This window comes from Bombus impatiens, unplaced genomic scaffold, assembly GCF_000188095.3.
Source record: "Bombus impatiens unplaced genomic scaffold, BIMP_2.2 scf_0142, whole genome shotgun sequence".
Lineage (NCBI taxonomy): Eukaryota > Metazoa > Arthropoda > Insecta > Hymenoptera > Apidae > Bombus > Bombus impatiens.
In genome coordinates this window covers 1,802,543-1,816,145 of record NT_176561.1, presented here as the reverse complement: position 1 = coordinate 1,816,145, position 13,603 = coordinate 1,802,543, and the positions used below count along the sequence as shown (strand labels likewise).

Here is a 13,603-nt window from a genome sequence, read left to right as displayed (position 1 = left end):
ATCTATATAGATAAACATCCACGATCTAATAGAAACGACTACATCAAGAATCTACGTGTATATCACACTATCCAAACCTCAAAGAAAAGCTTGCATCGGCAGGATAAAGGCAGCTTAGAAAGAGCCTAATTAAAAAGAATAAAATAAGCATAATATATTACAGCAAAATTCATAAATCAAACTACTAAATAAAGATATAATAAAAAGATAAGAATTAAGAGGCAAACGTTTGAAAACAACCATAAACGGGGCCTCACCTTCCAGGATCAGTATAGTGGGTTCTGGGGGTAATGGAGTTGTCCCAGAACACGATAAGCCTACACTGCTCGACTCATCCTCATAACTCGGAGTAGTAGTCCAGTCAACAGTCCCAGTACTCTCCTCAGTCGTCGATTCATAATCATTCTCATAGCTCGTACTCGTTCCTTCTTTTACAGGCTCCTTCTCCAAACTTACAGAAGTTTCCTTTCCGTCCTTAGAGTCCATCTGTTTCAGTGTGACCCCATCAAACACTGCAGACTCTTGACGCTCATCTATTTCATCCATCGAAAGATTTAAATTATGTGGTTGATCCTCGAAGTTCAGGGTATCATCTATGGCTGAAAATGGATCCCACTCGTCAGAGGATGAGCCCATACATGGACATGAGCACTCGCACTCGCCACCAGCCCAAATTGGTGGCGGTGGAGAAGATGGTGGCTGAGGCGGCGGAGGCAATCGATTGTCTTCGGAATTCGCGACAGAGTTCTTTGCCATGCTCGAAGCACTTTCCACAGGTGTCTCGTGAACTTTAACCTCGTCCACGTTTACTTTAGTCGCTTGTTTGTCATTGACATCGTCACCATTGGTTGGGACAGAGACAGACAGCACGTAAAGCGGTTTCGAGGAAGCCGAGTCTCCAGAAGCTATAGTGATGTTCACAAGCACCCGATGCGATGATGAGGATGAGGATGAAGAGCTCGATGAACTTGGTGAACCTGATGAAGATCGATGAAGACCATCGACTGGTACTTCGATGATTTTCACTTGCTGTGTCAATGGTAGTGACGATTCAGAGTTAGGTTTAATCGGAGCTTGAATATTGTTAGAAGCATCGTGTGTCTTTTTCAGCGAATCGTCGTGTATAGAACCGGTTTCTGAAGATTTTTCGTGATACATTCTCCGCGGTGGTAGTGAATCGGACTTAGATTTAGTTGTAGATTGCATGTTATTAAAATTACCGTGCACTTTTTTATATGAATCTTCGTTTATAGCGTCAACCTCCGCAGATTTTTCGTGAAACATTTTCTCAAACTCTCTCAAGAACTCCTCGTTACTCTCTTCTCTAGTGATAACCCTCAGATCACCAGTTTGGTGCACCAAATTTGATTTCTGAGGAACATTGTTGGTCTTCAGTTCATTCTCCAAAAAACGGTCCAGCTTCTTGTCCTTCGTTGCGGTATGATCTTCAGCTATTTCATGATTTAATTTGACAATTTCCACCTCGTCTTGCCCGTAATTATAAACAGGATAGTCTCTCTGGAATTCTTCGGATTTCTCAGGACTGTTCACATGACTGGGCAAAGTTTCAGACTCGGACGAAGAATCTTCTCGGGAGAGTTCTCGTGTTTCCTTCACAACATCCGAAAAATCATCGGAAGAACTCGCGTTCCTGCGATCCTGTGGTCCGTTCCGAGCAGTACTTTCAGTTTCCAGATTCTTACCGTTTTTCTCGTCCTTCGGGGTGCTTAACGAACTAACGACATCTACGTGCTCTACTACCAGCGCTGGCACAATATTTGCTTCGAAATCATTCTTTGTTGAACTTGTTGTACTTACGGTTAACGAATCGGTGACATTCATATCATACTCAGTGACATCCGCAAAGAAAGTCGTGTTATTTGTAGATATATGGTTTTCTAGTAACTTTCTATCGTTCTCTATCGATTTCATGTCAGTGAGATTCGCGATGATCTCGTCAGTTTTGACATGCGTAGGCGAAGTAATGTCATTTATGTATTTATTATTTTCTAATAATTTTCTATCGCCTTCTGTACCATTTTTGTGTAATTCTACTTTAGTAAGATTCACACTGGATTCGTCATATTTGAAATCCGCGGACAAAGACGTATTATTTGTGTGTTTATTCTTTTCAAACGGTTCTTTATTACGTTCTCTATCGTTTTCTAGTAACTGTCTACTATTCTCTACATTTAATCCTAAATCTTTCTGTGCAACTTCTACAACACTACTACCAGTACTACCCTCGTTGAACGAATGTTTCACGGTGATCGATTCGACGTTAAACTCGTTCGATTCTATGTCTACCGAGAACGTTCCAAAACTGGACGCCCTAGGGACGAAAGTTTCACTAGTCTGAGCGTTACCATTGTCTCCACTCGACTCACCAAACTCGCTAAATTCGGTGATCGAATCTGTTGTAGCCCGATTCTCAATGATCGATTCTGTAGTGACAACAATCGAATCTAAATTATCCGACTCAGACTGCGTGAAATCGTTGTTGATTTGACTCTCTGGAGGTTGGTCGTTAAGTGAAACGAAAGAGTCACTAGCAGCAGGGTGAACAGAGGAGGATGTAGCGGCAGTGGTGTAATTATTAGTAATAATCGAAGAGTCAGAGACATTCGCACGAAGCAACGATCCCAATGGACTCGTTGATGACAAAGGCAACGACGAAGAAGATTTTTGATCGTCCGCATGCTCCGTTTCATGCACATTAACCATACCAGCACGATCCTCGTTGAACTGTGACGTTGGTTCGTTTGTCACGGTCGACGAGAGCTGTTCACGTTCGCGGGATGCGACAGTTTGGTGCAACGCATGCTGGTTAAACGTGTCCCTACGTTTACGGGTGTACGCGTGCTCTAACATGCTAGCCGATGGGTTAATACTACCTCCTGAGGATGCTTGTTGCCGTGTTCGTCCGCTCGACTGCGACGAGGACGCGGTTGCTGAAGAAGAGGTCTTGTTCCCGTCCGAGGACAGGGGTTTTGTATCCGAGTTCTCGCCAACCAGAACTGCGCAGGCTTTCGTGCTTTGGTACGACCGGTTCACTATGCTGGAAACTGAAATTTTAACGGTGGTTTTGTTAAGATCTTTGATATTTTTCAATGTGACGAGATGAAGAGAATAGAAATTTTGAATAAAGTCTTAAAATACTTCTTTTTGCAGTCAGAAAATAGATCGTACGAGGTACTCGTAACTATCGACATAGGTATATCGTGATGCAAATTTGTAATTGCATTTGTATCGTGATATAAATGAGTGAAGCTTTAGTTTTAATGTAAATGTATTTATAGAAAAATAATATAGATAATTTCGGTGATCTTAGGTAAACTTCGTCATCACTTATTTAAAGCAGGATTCATGTTATGAATCTCACTGATAAAACATAGCGAATATGTAGAACAATCCGATATTGTCCATAATATTTGGTGACTCATAAACCAATACTATTTCACTTAAATATTACAGAATATAGAGATACTTCATTTAATTTCTTAAAAATTTATTCGCTATAAATATTTCTATCCAGTTCGTTCAACCTTTAGCACAAAAGATCTAAGAATCTAAAAGCTAAGTTGATATCGATTCAAATCATCGGTGATTTAGAAGATTAATTTATTTATTTATTTATGAAATTATTCTATATTTATTTGGTTTTCTGATATTTAGTCGCTATAAATATTTCCACTAATCTTCGATTCATGTAAAAACAAATTTGATAGTAAATTAAATCGTTAATGATTCAGAAGATTTATTTATTTATGAAATTACCGTGTATTTAACAATGAAAACTAACAAGTAAAATCAATTAATTATTACTTATTAACGAATTATTATTCCATTGAACGATGGTATAAACATTTATTTATTTAATCTAGATGTACAAAGATTAAATATAAATTAGACGACGACTTACCTATTACGTAGCCTAGTGCCGCCGTTATACACAGCGAGACCATAAGCAGTATCATTGCAATTAATTTCCAGCTGCACCAGTCGACCCCTTTGACAAAATGGCAGCGAATGCTTTGTCTCCTCATTGGGATCATTGAGGGCGCGTGGCCATACGGTAAAGGTACCCTGAAATCAACAAATTGATCTCATTTTACTTCCGCTTTATACATCAAAGATTATTTACTCTCATCAGGAAATTTTACTATGTTAAACAGATTTCGAATATTGTAATAGCATGAAAACAATAAGTCATGGAACTGTCTTTCATTTGAAGAGACAAAAAGTGACGATTTATTTAAATAATATACGTATTCATCGAGTCATTTTCGATCCAATTCTTCGATATGTATTTAGGAGTTTTATAAATTTAGTGACATCAAACTTGAGAAATCAATTCATCAAGAATAGACTCGTCATATTCTTGAAACAGCTTTGAGCTCTTTTCATATTCTTTATGGGATCTTCGTGTCTCTTCTTAGTCAAGTTACCAAACTTTAGTCAATTTAAAAATTACATAATTCATCTAAGTTACACCATCATATTGCTAACTTTCTTCCAAAATTAAAGAATTTCTTCTTGTTTTAATGAAAAAAAAAGTCACGATACCGACTCTCCTACAAAATTGCAGAATTTGTCTTGAGTTTTAATGATTAAAAGAAGATGTAAGATACGTATATCCGGAGCGGAGTCGTAAAGTGGTAGCACGGTCCGTATGATTCGACGCTGTCTCCGAACGTTGATTTCAAAGGAAGCGGAACGCCGGTTCACGTCGTTTGATACGCGGCAAATATATTTGTACTCGTCACGTGCTCTCGCGCAAAAGCATCAACCCAGGGCTCCTGGAGTATGTTTATGCTGAACGTGGAAGCGCGCGTTTCCAAGTAACTCAGAAACGTCTAACAAAAATATTTAAACGGGACGGGCCGGGTTTCCGAGCAGCGAGAGGCTGCCTGTTTGCTTTCGTTGCATCACGCGATAATGGAAAACGAAAGCCAGACGCATCGTCCTCGTCGTCTTATTCGCGCAGATCTTTCCCCTTCTTTCACTTTACAACCCTGTGTGCAATCGAAAATCGGGCGAATTCTCTCTTTCTTTATATTTTTTCTTCTCCTCCCCTCTTTTTTTTTTTAAATGACCGATCAAGTTGATTCTTGCGTCTAAATATTTAGAGTACGAATTAAGTCTGGGTTGCATGAGTCGAGAAAAATTTAGAAACTTTGAACGGAAGTTTGGATTTTTTCTGTTTTAAATCTGGAGTTCAGAAATCCTTTGTGCGAAGTATATATGTTTCTTTCTTTTTCGTGTATTTTCGTTTGAGGTTGTTCATGCTTTAACATTTGAAAAGCAAAGAAATTTAAAAAAAACGTTGTTTCCTTTCTACTGAATTTCTATGAAGAGCTTACTTCGTGACTTGATACCTTTTTGTTATACAAGTTGATGTTTCATTAATACGATCGATGGATATTCATTCATGACTTTACTGATAATTGCACGTATCACATTTTTGCACGTATTTTAAAAAATTTATTATCGTCTTCCAGGATAAATTAAAATATTTCCTAAGGAAAAAATATCGTATTATGTTCGTATCGTAAGATTAAGCTTTGCCAATAAATAAAAATTCGACGAATATTTGTCCTCTTACAATATGTTATCACAACAATTGCACAATGTAATACAATAAGAACATTTCCACGAAACCAGAATCCCTATAACGTCTAGTTTACGACGGTTTAGTAAATTTCAAGTATGTTTTAGTAAAACTCGAGGATCTATAAAGCTTCGTGGTCCCAAAGCGCTCGATTTTTCACGGTAACATGGTGTCACGTGCACAAAAACCATTCTCCGATGGGATGACACTTCAGCTTCAAACATTGACTCATTGTACGACACCATCTGAATAGATGATTCACGAGATCTCCCTTGAGTACGTTCTCCGTTGTTCAAGAAGAGAACACGAAGAAGCGATTGTTCGCCACGGTTCATTCGTTCCGATCTAGCACCGTTCGTTTTTCGAAATTTCCACGACCTATTGCCTCCCTTTTTCGTTTTTTATTCTTCTTCCTTTTAACTTTCGAACAATGAAGGTTCGAAAGTCGTGCAAGACTTAAAAAAAGCTTGTAAATTTTCGAATAATAAATTGTCTATTTCAAGCAAATTATTTCGTCGGAACATCGATTGTCATGATATATTTGATTCTAAATATACACTTGTTATTTAATAAATCGTGATATTTTAATGTAATTGTAGATCCAAATGAAATTAGTATGATAGGATCTGATACAGAAGTTTCCAATAAATTCAGACATTTAATTATTAGGGGCGAGCAAAATTTAAAAATTGCGCTGTCTGCTGTTCGGGCATCACATCTTTCTACAGGAGCAAAAACGAAAAATACAGAAGCCTATTTATATAGAATAGAATCGTATGGTAGAGAATGAGATAGGCTTACCTGTCCATGTTGTTCTGTAGCTCGACTTTTATTGGACTATTCCCCGTGGACTGATTCTTGTTGTTGTACTCATTCTTCGGTATCTCTGTGAAAAGAGAGAACAGAACGATAGAGACAATTTGTTACGTTGCAGATCGACGAAATTTCTCGTGGGAAATGTTGCCCTAGTTTTTACCTAACCCAACTTTTATTCAGTCTCTCTCTCTCTCTCTCTCCCGCTCTCTTTCTCTTTCTCTTTCTCTCTCTCTCTCTCTCTCTCTCAGTTTTTCTTCGTTCGTGTAATATCTTCGCGATTCTTTCTATACAGTATCATACTGTGGTCCTCTGTTGTCCTTTCTGTACGAAATAATTCATTGGTGTACATGTCGGGCAATCGAGGCAGCAATCCAAAAGTCACCGATCTAATCCCATTAAATTCCGACAATGTGCACTGCATCGTGTTCTATCAATTGTTTAACGCTTTGTTCGAAGATATCGTAGTTGACAGACGTAGATCGAGTTTAGTTAGAAAGTTGGAAGCGATATTACTATAAATAGTAATTACTTATTTCGAAGTTTTTCTATAAAAAAGGAAAGCGTATTCTATTATATAAATAATTTTTTTAATGTAACTGTTTTATTATATAGTTCTTATTATATTATTTACTTTTATTTTGAAAGTAATTTATAATTTGTTTCATATTTGTATAAAAGAAATGTAAAGAGAGATATAACAGACTTAATTTTTCTAATTTGCACATTTTCAGTAAGATGCTTTCGCTAAGTGAGTTCAATATAGAAGAATAATCTACTAAAAAGGAATAATAATAACGTATTATACTAATTAACCAGTTTAGTTAAATAGTTATTATTTATCGTTCACATTAATACGTTGATGGCTCAATATTATTAAGTGAACAACTGAGTATGTAAGTATGCAACATATGAGTACACAACTTTCTTTCACCAACGTATAAATTATGATCGTCCAACTCCACTTTAAACAATCGCATTCACCCGATGCATACGATGAAACGTGAGAAGAAAATGAAAATACTTAAGGACAATGATTCCGTCTATATCAGTATTCATTATACAACGCCGTTTTCAATTATCCGGTTCGAAGGAAAGTCCGAGGGATCGATGAGTGGCCTGCTAGAAAAACCACCATCGTTTACACGGGGACGATCTTGTGGTGTTTCCAAGGTGTTCAGTTTTCCTTATGCACCTTGTGGTCTGGCCGCTTGAAATTCAAACCGAAACCACGATGAATCATGTACTTATCGATTCAACACGGGGCCTCGTTCACCGTCTCACTTCTTCCTCTTTTTCCTTCGTCTTCGGGTTGTATCGGTGGAACACGGTGTAAAGAAAAGGTCGCCGCGTCTGGCATCGCAAAATGCGCGAACCTCTATCCGCCATATTTCAGGATAGGGTTATTCGAGTCACCTAAGCTTCAAAATATCTTAAAATTTAATCTTGAACTTTGCACCGGATAATCAAACTTGTAGTGCATCATGGGGCACCATTAGTCTTTAATGCAGATTGATATTTAAATAATAATGAATAATCCTGCTTTACCTGGTCGTATAACGAGTAAAAAAGAAAGAAAGAAGACGCGAAGATTTGTTTAATTCATTTTTTCCGTCAGCTCCGCCCATACGCGGTGTCCACTCTAATTAAGTGTGCCTCGAATAATTAGAAATGTGTATAATAAATATGTCGAACAGGTAAAAAGGGTACAATTAACCTGTCAGTGGTGGCCATTCATCGAGTACCATTGCAAAGGCTTTGATTTCATGTTGAAATGGCCTACCTGCGAGGTTGTGACCTATTATGAGAGGATTTAGGATTTGAAGCTCTGTTTAGGTGAATGGTTAGTAAATATTGGTATATATTAACTTTGGATTAGGTTTCTTCCAAATTTCCACCAATTAATCTTTAATAAACGATTTATTAATCTTTAGTAAAATCTTTAAATACACGATGGTTTGTTTATTTATTTATTGTAGAATTTCTGATATTAGTAAACTGCTTGTCTAATTTTTGTAGAACATAAATGTCCAATTAATATTGTAAATGTACTAGTAAAATAAAGCTTTATCCAACTTGATTTAATGGTTTGAAAGAATAGAGGTTTTGGTTATTCCGAGTGTCCATTTAACTGTGATGAATAAAAAATAAATATTCGATTTATGTTACCTGTGGGTTATCTTTTTTTAATTATAGAATTTGCATTTAATTGGATGAAATATTTCTATTTAGACTGTCACGTATTATTGGATATTTTTGGTTATTGTTATGAAATAAAAACACTCCCCATAAGCCACTTTTGAATAAATTTAACATTCTGTAATGTTACTTGGCGAGTGAACGCACTCGTGTTTAAATTTGTTATCCTTTTTTTTAACTCTTACTAGCTTGATGTTACTGAAATTAAGTAAATTCTGTAGCTACAAGCATTACTTTGTCAATATATGCTAATGCGCTTGCTTACTTAACGTTACTAAAAAATTTACTGGAACTTGAGAAAAATTAATTAACCAATATTCGAAAACTTTGCAAGAGCACTACAGTTTTTTAAAACCCTTTGCCTTAGTTCCTCATAATATAAATTGTATAATTATAATTAAAATACAACTTTGTTAAATAATCCATCAGATTAAAATCACATATAAATTAAAATTTAATCCTTAAAAGAATCTACATAGAGATATTTTCTAGATGTAACCTCAATAACCAATAAAAACCTTAGTCAATAAAACATAGTCACCATGTTATACATTGACAGGTATTTCCAATGCGTGAAAGTAAATCACGTTGGTCTGGTGAGTGATTAAGGCAATTCTGACACGCTAATCGTAGACATATCCCTTTTTCTACGGTTCCTGGCATTAGGCGTCGTCTCGTGCGGCGGATAATTACGTATAAAGAAGCAAAACGAATGGGCAAAGAGGCAGTCCAGAATCCCCATAATCACGGATATCTGCCTAAATGCCATAATCATCGGATTTTGGGGCCGAACGACCGGCAACACCTGCAATTAGCGGCTTGGGGTCTACTTTTGCGGACCTTCGTCTTCCCACGCTTCGATTTCCTGCTCACCAGGTATATGTAACGAGTGAAGGGTGGAGCAACGAATTCTAACGTAAGAATAAAACGAAGGGTTTCCAAGAGTATTTCAATGCGGTACTTTTACACGTTTCTATAAAAAAGCATTCGTGAGGCAAGAATTTTGTTGTTTGATCTCAAGATAATTTTATGAGATTACGTTATTTATAGGGGATGTAAGAGAGACTTTTTTTCATTACAATATTATGTAAATAGAGTTGTAAAAATAAAGGAAGAAGTCGTATTGGTTAAAGCATTAAAGAATAAAGTACCTATAAAAAATTGTATCTGTGGTATAAAAATAGCAAGGAACATGAAAATACACGTATTTCTTCCAACAACGATACAATCTCAATGTCCACAACCATGATTCGCCTAACCGTTAGGAAAGATGAATGACCATAGAATTTCGCAAACACTCGGATGACGGATTCGACGAAGCCGAGAAGTGCATTATCGACAGCGGCGAAAGGGACAAAAGCCTAGAAAAGATTGGTGGCTGTGTCGATGACCAGACCAGAGAGGAAAAAAGTGAAAGACCAAGGATCGACCTTAGGTGGAGCCTAAAGTATTCTGTGGAAGGTCATAAGCGTCAGCCAGTGTCATAACCGAGGGTCAATAAGTCGAGAGATCATAAATCACCGTTCGAGCCGCATCTCACGTTTTTGAAACGCCGTAAAGCTTTCAAGTGTTCCGAGGTTCGCTGGAGGATCATTTTTGGCGCCTGGGTCGTCTGAACCGTAGAAAATTTAGAGTCCTTAGTTAATAACCAAACAAGGAAGGAACGCGTCTTATTGTGTTGTTCAAAACATTATAAAGCTCGGTTTTCGTCTATGTTTTCCCTGTAGTTGGTGTAGATTGCTGTTAAAGCGTCTCGAAAAGCCTGTTCACGGTATGCTTTTCCTCTGTCGAATGCACTCAACTGTTGGGACATTGAGGCACGTCATTTCATGGCTGTGCGTCTCTGGTAAATTTCGATAACCCAGCTGCTGGTTCTGAGAGAAAATCGTTTTAAGCGCCTCTTAGGGTAGTTTTTCGGTCATCAGCTCCGACACAGATGGAAAATTATTGCGAAAATGTGGAAAATTTTGGGGCTACTGATTGAAGCCAAGAACTGAGGAAGGATCTCTTCTTTTTTTAGAAAAGAGGATTTAGTAGCTTTGAAGATTTTATGACTGATTATATGTACATATTGTGAACTAAAAATTCGGAATCATTTTCCAGTGGTTATATCGAATCTGTTACTAATTTTGTTAAGTATATTCAAAATTAACGTGACAGATATTTGAGTAGCAATTTCCTACAGCTTTCAACACTTTTCGCAGCATCTTTTCAGAATATTCTATACAGATCAACTTCTTAAAATTTTTTCCAAGTATTCTATATAGGTAGAACGACTTGTTTTAAAGTTTCTAGGGAACAGGTCCTATTTGTTCTTCCAAAATAAACGAAGAGCCTTTCATTTGGATATTTCGACAAATAACGAAAATAAATTTTTAACAAAAGCGTTAAATTTTTTAGACACTACTCGGAGTCCTGGTTGGCCGATAAGATAGCGGCTAGAAGGAAACTTCGTCTTGAAAATTATCGCACCCCCGCCCATCATTGGTTACCACTGATTACAGCGTGTACTACCCTCGTCAGAAACGTCAGTCACTTCTCCCTCTCCTTGGCTAAGCCTTCTTATTACGGCCCTCGATGAAACATTGTCCGTGTTATCGGTGGACACACCTCCTCCAAACACTTTTCTTCCAAGAATCTTTTCCCTTTTACTTTCGTTCAGTAAGCTTCACAAGTCACTGTGATAACCGACTGAAGTCTATATAATCAATTTTAAATCACCGATGTTTTCTTAAACTTTTAAAGAATCTTTCGAATCACCGCTACTCTTCTAAGATCATCTCAAAGTTTGAACCAGTTCTCAATTTCAAACGCATTCACTGCTGTTGATAACATATGGTGTGTCGTCTTAACGATCAAAAATTTATTTTTTATCAGATTTTTGATCGTTGGATTTTTATATACGCGAATTAGACGAAAATATGAATTTGGGGTCAGTCTTCGTGTCACTTTAGGGCTAGTTTTTGTATCCTCGGAAATCGTCCTCGGAAGTTTCGTCCTTTTGTTAAATAGAAAATGAAATTCTCGTTAAATAGAGAAGATCGAAAAATCCTTAAGTAACTTTATAACGTTTGAAGAAGGTATACCTTTATGGCTATGTATGATGCAGTGTTAGAATCTATCTATGTTTAAACAGAAAAACGCAAAAGCTATAAGAGTTTACTTGGCGCAAAGTCGAAAGCTACGTATCTCAAACAGAATCCTTATCTACTGTCTCTTAGGCAGTCAATCTTACTCTCTAGATATTTGTTTCTCAAACACTTTTAACCGATATCATCCTGGGGAAACTGCCGAGATCCTGGAAAAATGTCGATCGGTGTAAAGTTCGCCTCTGTTTATCTACAGATCGATTATTTAGAGATCCGATGCAAACATTACCAAGAATCCACCACTTCGAATCCACAAAAAGACGTTTGAATATTTTTAGGAAATCTTCGAAACTCTCGATCAAATAGTTTAAACAAAAGCATATATTCGAGTAATATTTATAAAACGTTTTATACATAAAATTTTACCCAAACGATATTCAATGTCGATTTAAATCATAGTTTATATTTACCAAAGACACAAACAATTCTGATAGAATATTTAGTGTATCAAAACTTGTCAAGTACGAAACATTAGCAACAGATCTACTATAATTTTCGTATCGTCATCGAAAGAACGGCTCTGACTTATTTTATCCAGCAGTTTCTTAACAAGCTCAAACAGTTATCGAGCTGATCAAGCGGAGATACGTAAACAACTTTGTGTTTCGAGGAAGTGAAACCCCTTTGCCACGTCTTTGTCGTGGCCTCTTTTTCGCTTTGAGAACGTAAATCAATGCCTTGAGCAACCCTTAATACTCACTTGGTATACTGTAGAAGCCGCCTGATGAGGTGCGTACGAGGCAGGATGGCTGAAGGTCGGGATCACGCTCGTGATCGCTGGCTGCGTGACTTCCTGGCAATCTTCCGTTGACGCGGCTCATTGTAGGGTTACGGGGTGGCACATCGGGCGGGCCCCGCGGCGCCGAATTGTCCAACAAACACCCTATAACAAACGAGAAGGGATACTTGTTAATTATGCCCGTGAATATCTCGATAACTGAAATATTTCAGAAATTTTAGATCTTTTTTATCTTTGGAGCTTTAGATTTGTTTTCATGTTAGCTTTGTGTTTTATTGCCTAACCTTCGGATTCTTTCTTATTTTAGTTTTAAATAATTTTACCGCATGCCTAGATCTCTTTTGTATTCTAATAAAATTAGCGTTTTATTAAATAATAGTATCTATACCGTATATCAAAAATTTTTTTTTGAATTTTCCAAACAATATATACCACGCAACCGCTATTACAACTGCTATTAAAACACGTTCAAAGGACAATTCGATCCCGCTTAAAAATAACGTTGTGGTTTAGATTACTGGGCCGGGTCTTCTTCCAGGTACTCGAACAATGTCTAAGCGTAATCCTGGGCAGGTGGCCAGGCGGTTTTCATCGAGGCGAAAGGGTTGAGCCGATCTCGCGATTAGGCACGTTTCACACAGCCAGGCTTTCGCCGCCGCTACAGGGATTACAACGACTAGGGGGAGTGACCCAGAATTGCAAAACTCTCTCTCCTCTGCGCAACGATGCGAAATGAAAATTTTTCGAAGGCAGTTTCACAGCTTTGTCATAGTGCTCTGTGCCAGGTATAACAATGTCACCCCTTCTCTCTCTCTTTTTTCTCTTTTCCTCTTCACTTTTCCAAAAAGCACACACCAATAACGGAAGATGTGTTGTCGTTCCTTTCTTTTTTGTCGCCGATGTATCGGAAGTCTTTGTTAGAATTTCTATAACAATCCTTTTTTCGCGCGTCAATCGATGGTCTTCAGGAAGCAATATACCAGATTCGTGGCTTGTTCGAACGAAATGTTTGGTGTAAAATCGATCCTGCTACAGGCTTTGAAAATTATTGGTAAGTCTGATTTTACAGAGGTGAAGGAGCACAGGAAGTTT

At 37.5% G+C, this 13,603-nt stretch overlaps 1 protein-coding gene across 9 annotated transcripts in view; it reads right to left on the bottom strand.

Moving 5' to 3' along the window:
- The window catches only part of LOC100746173 (teneurin-m), a 662,892-nt gene that overhangs the window by 21,770 nt on the left and 627,519 nt on the right, over nt 1–13,603 (bottom strand). For 5 of the 9 annotated variants that reach the window (XM_033319245.1, XM_033319247.1, XM_033319249.1 and 2 more), the window contains 4 exons: nt 12,473–12,655; nt 6,413–6,497; nt 3,923–4,086; nt 258–3,065 (listed from right to left, as the gene is read on the bottom strand). In XM_033319245.1, the coding sequence (XP_033175136.1) occupies nt 258–3,065; nt 3,923–4,086; nt 6,413–6,497; nt 12,473–12,655 (3,240 nt within the window). The remainder of the gene's footprint in view (nt 1–257; nt 3,066–3,922; nt 4,087–6,412; nt 6,498–12,472; nt 12,656–13,603) is intronic. The other 4 variants (XM_033319253.1, XM_033319252.1, XM_033319251.1 and 1 more) reach the window with 2 other exon arrangements.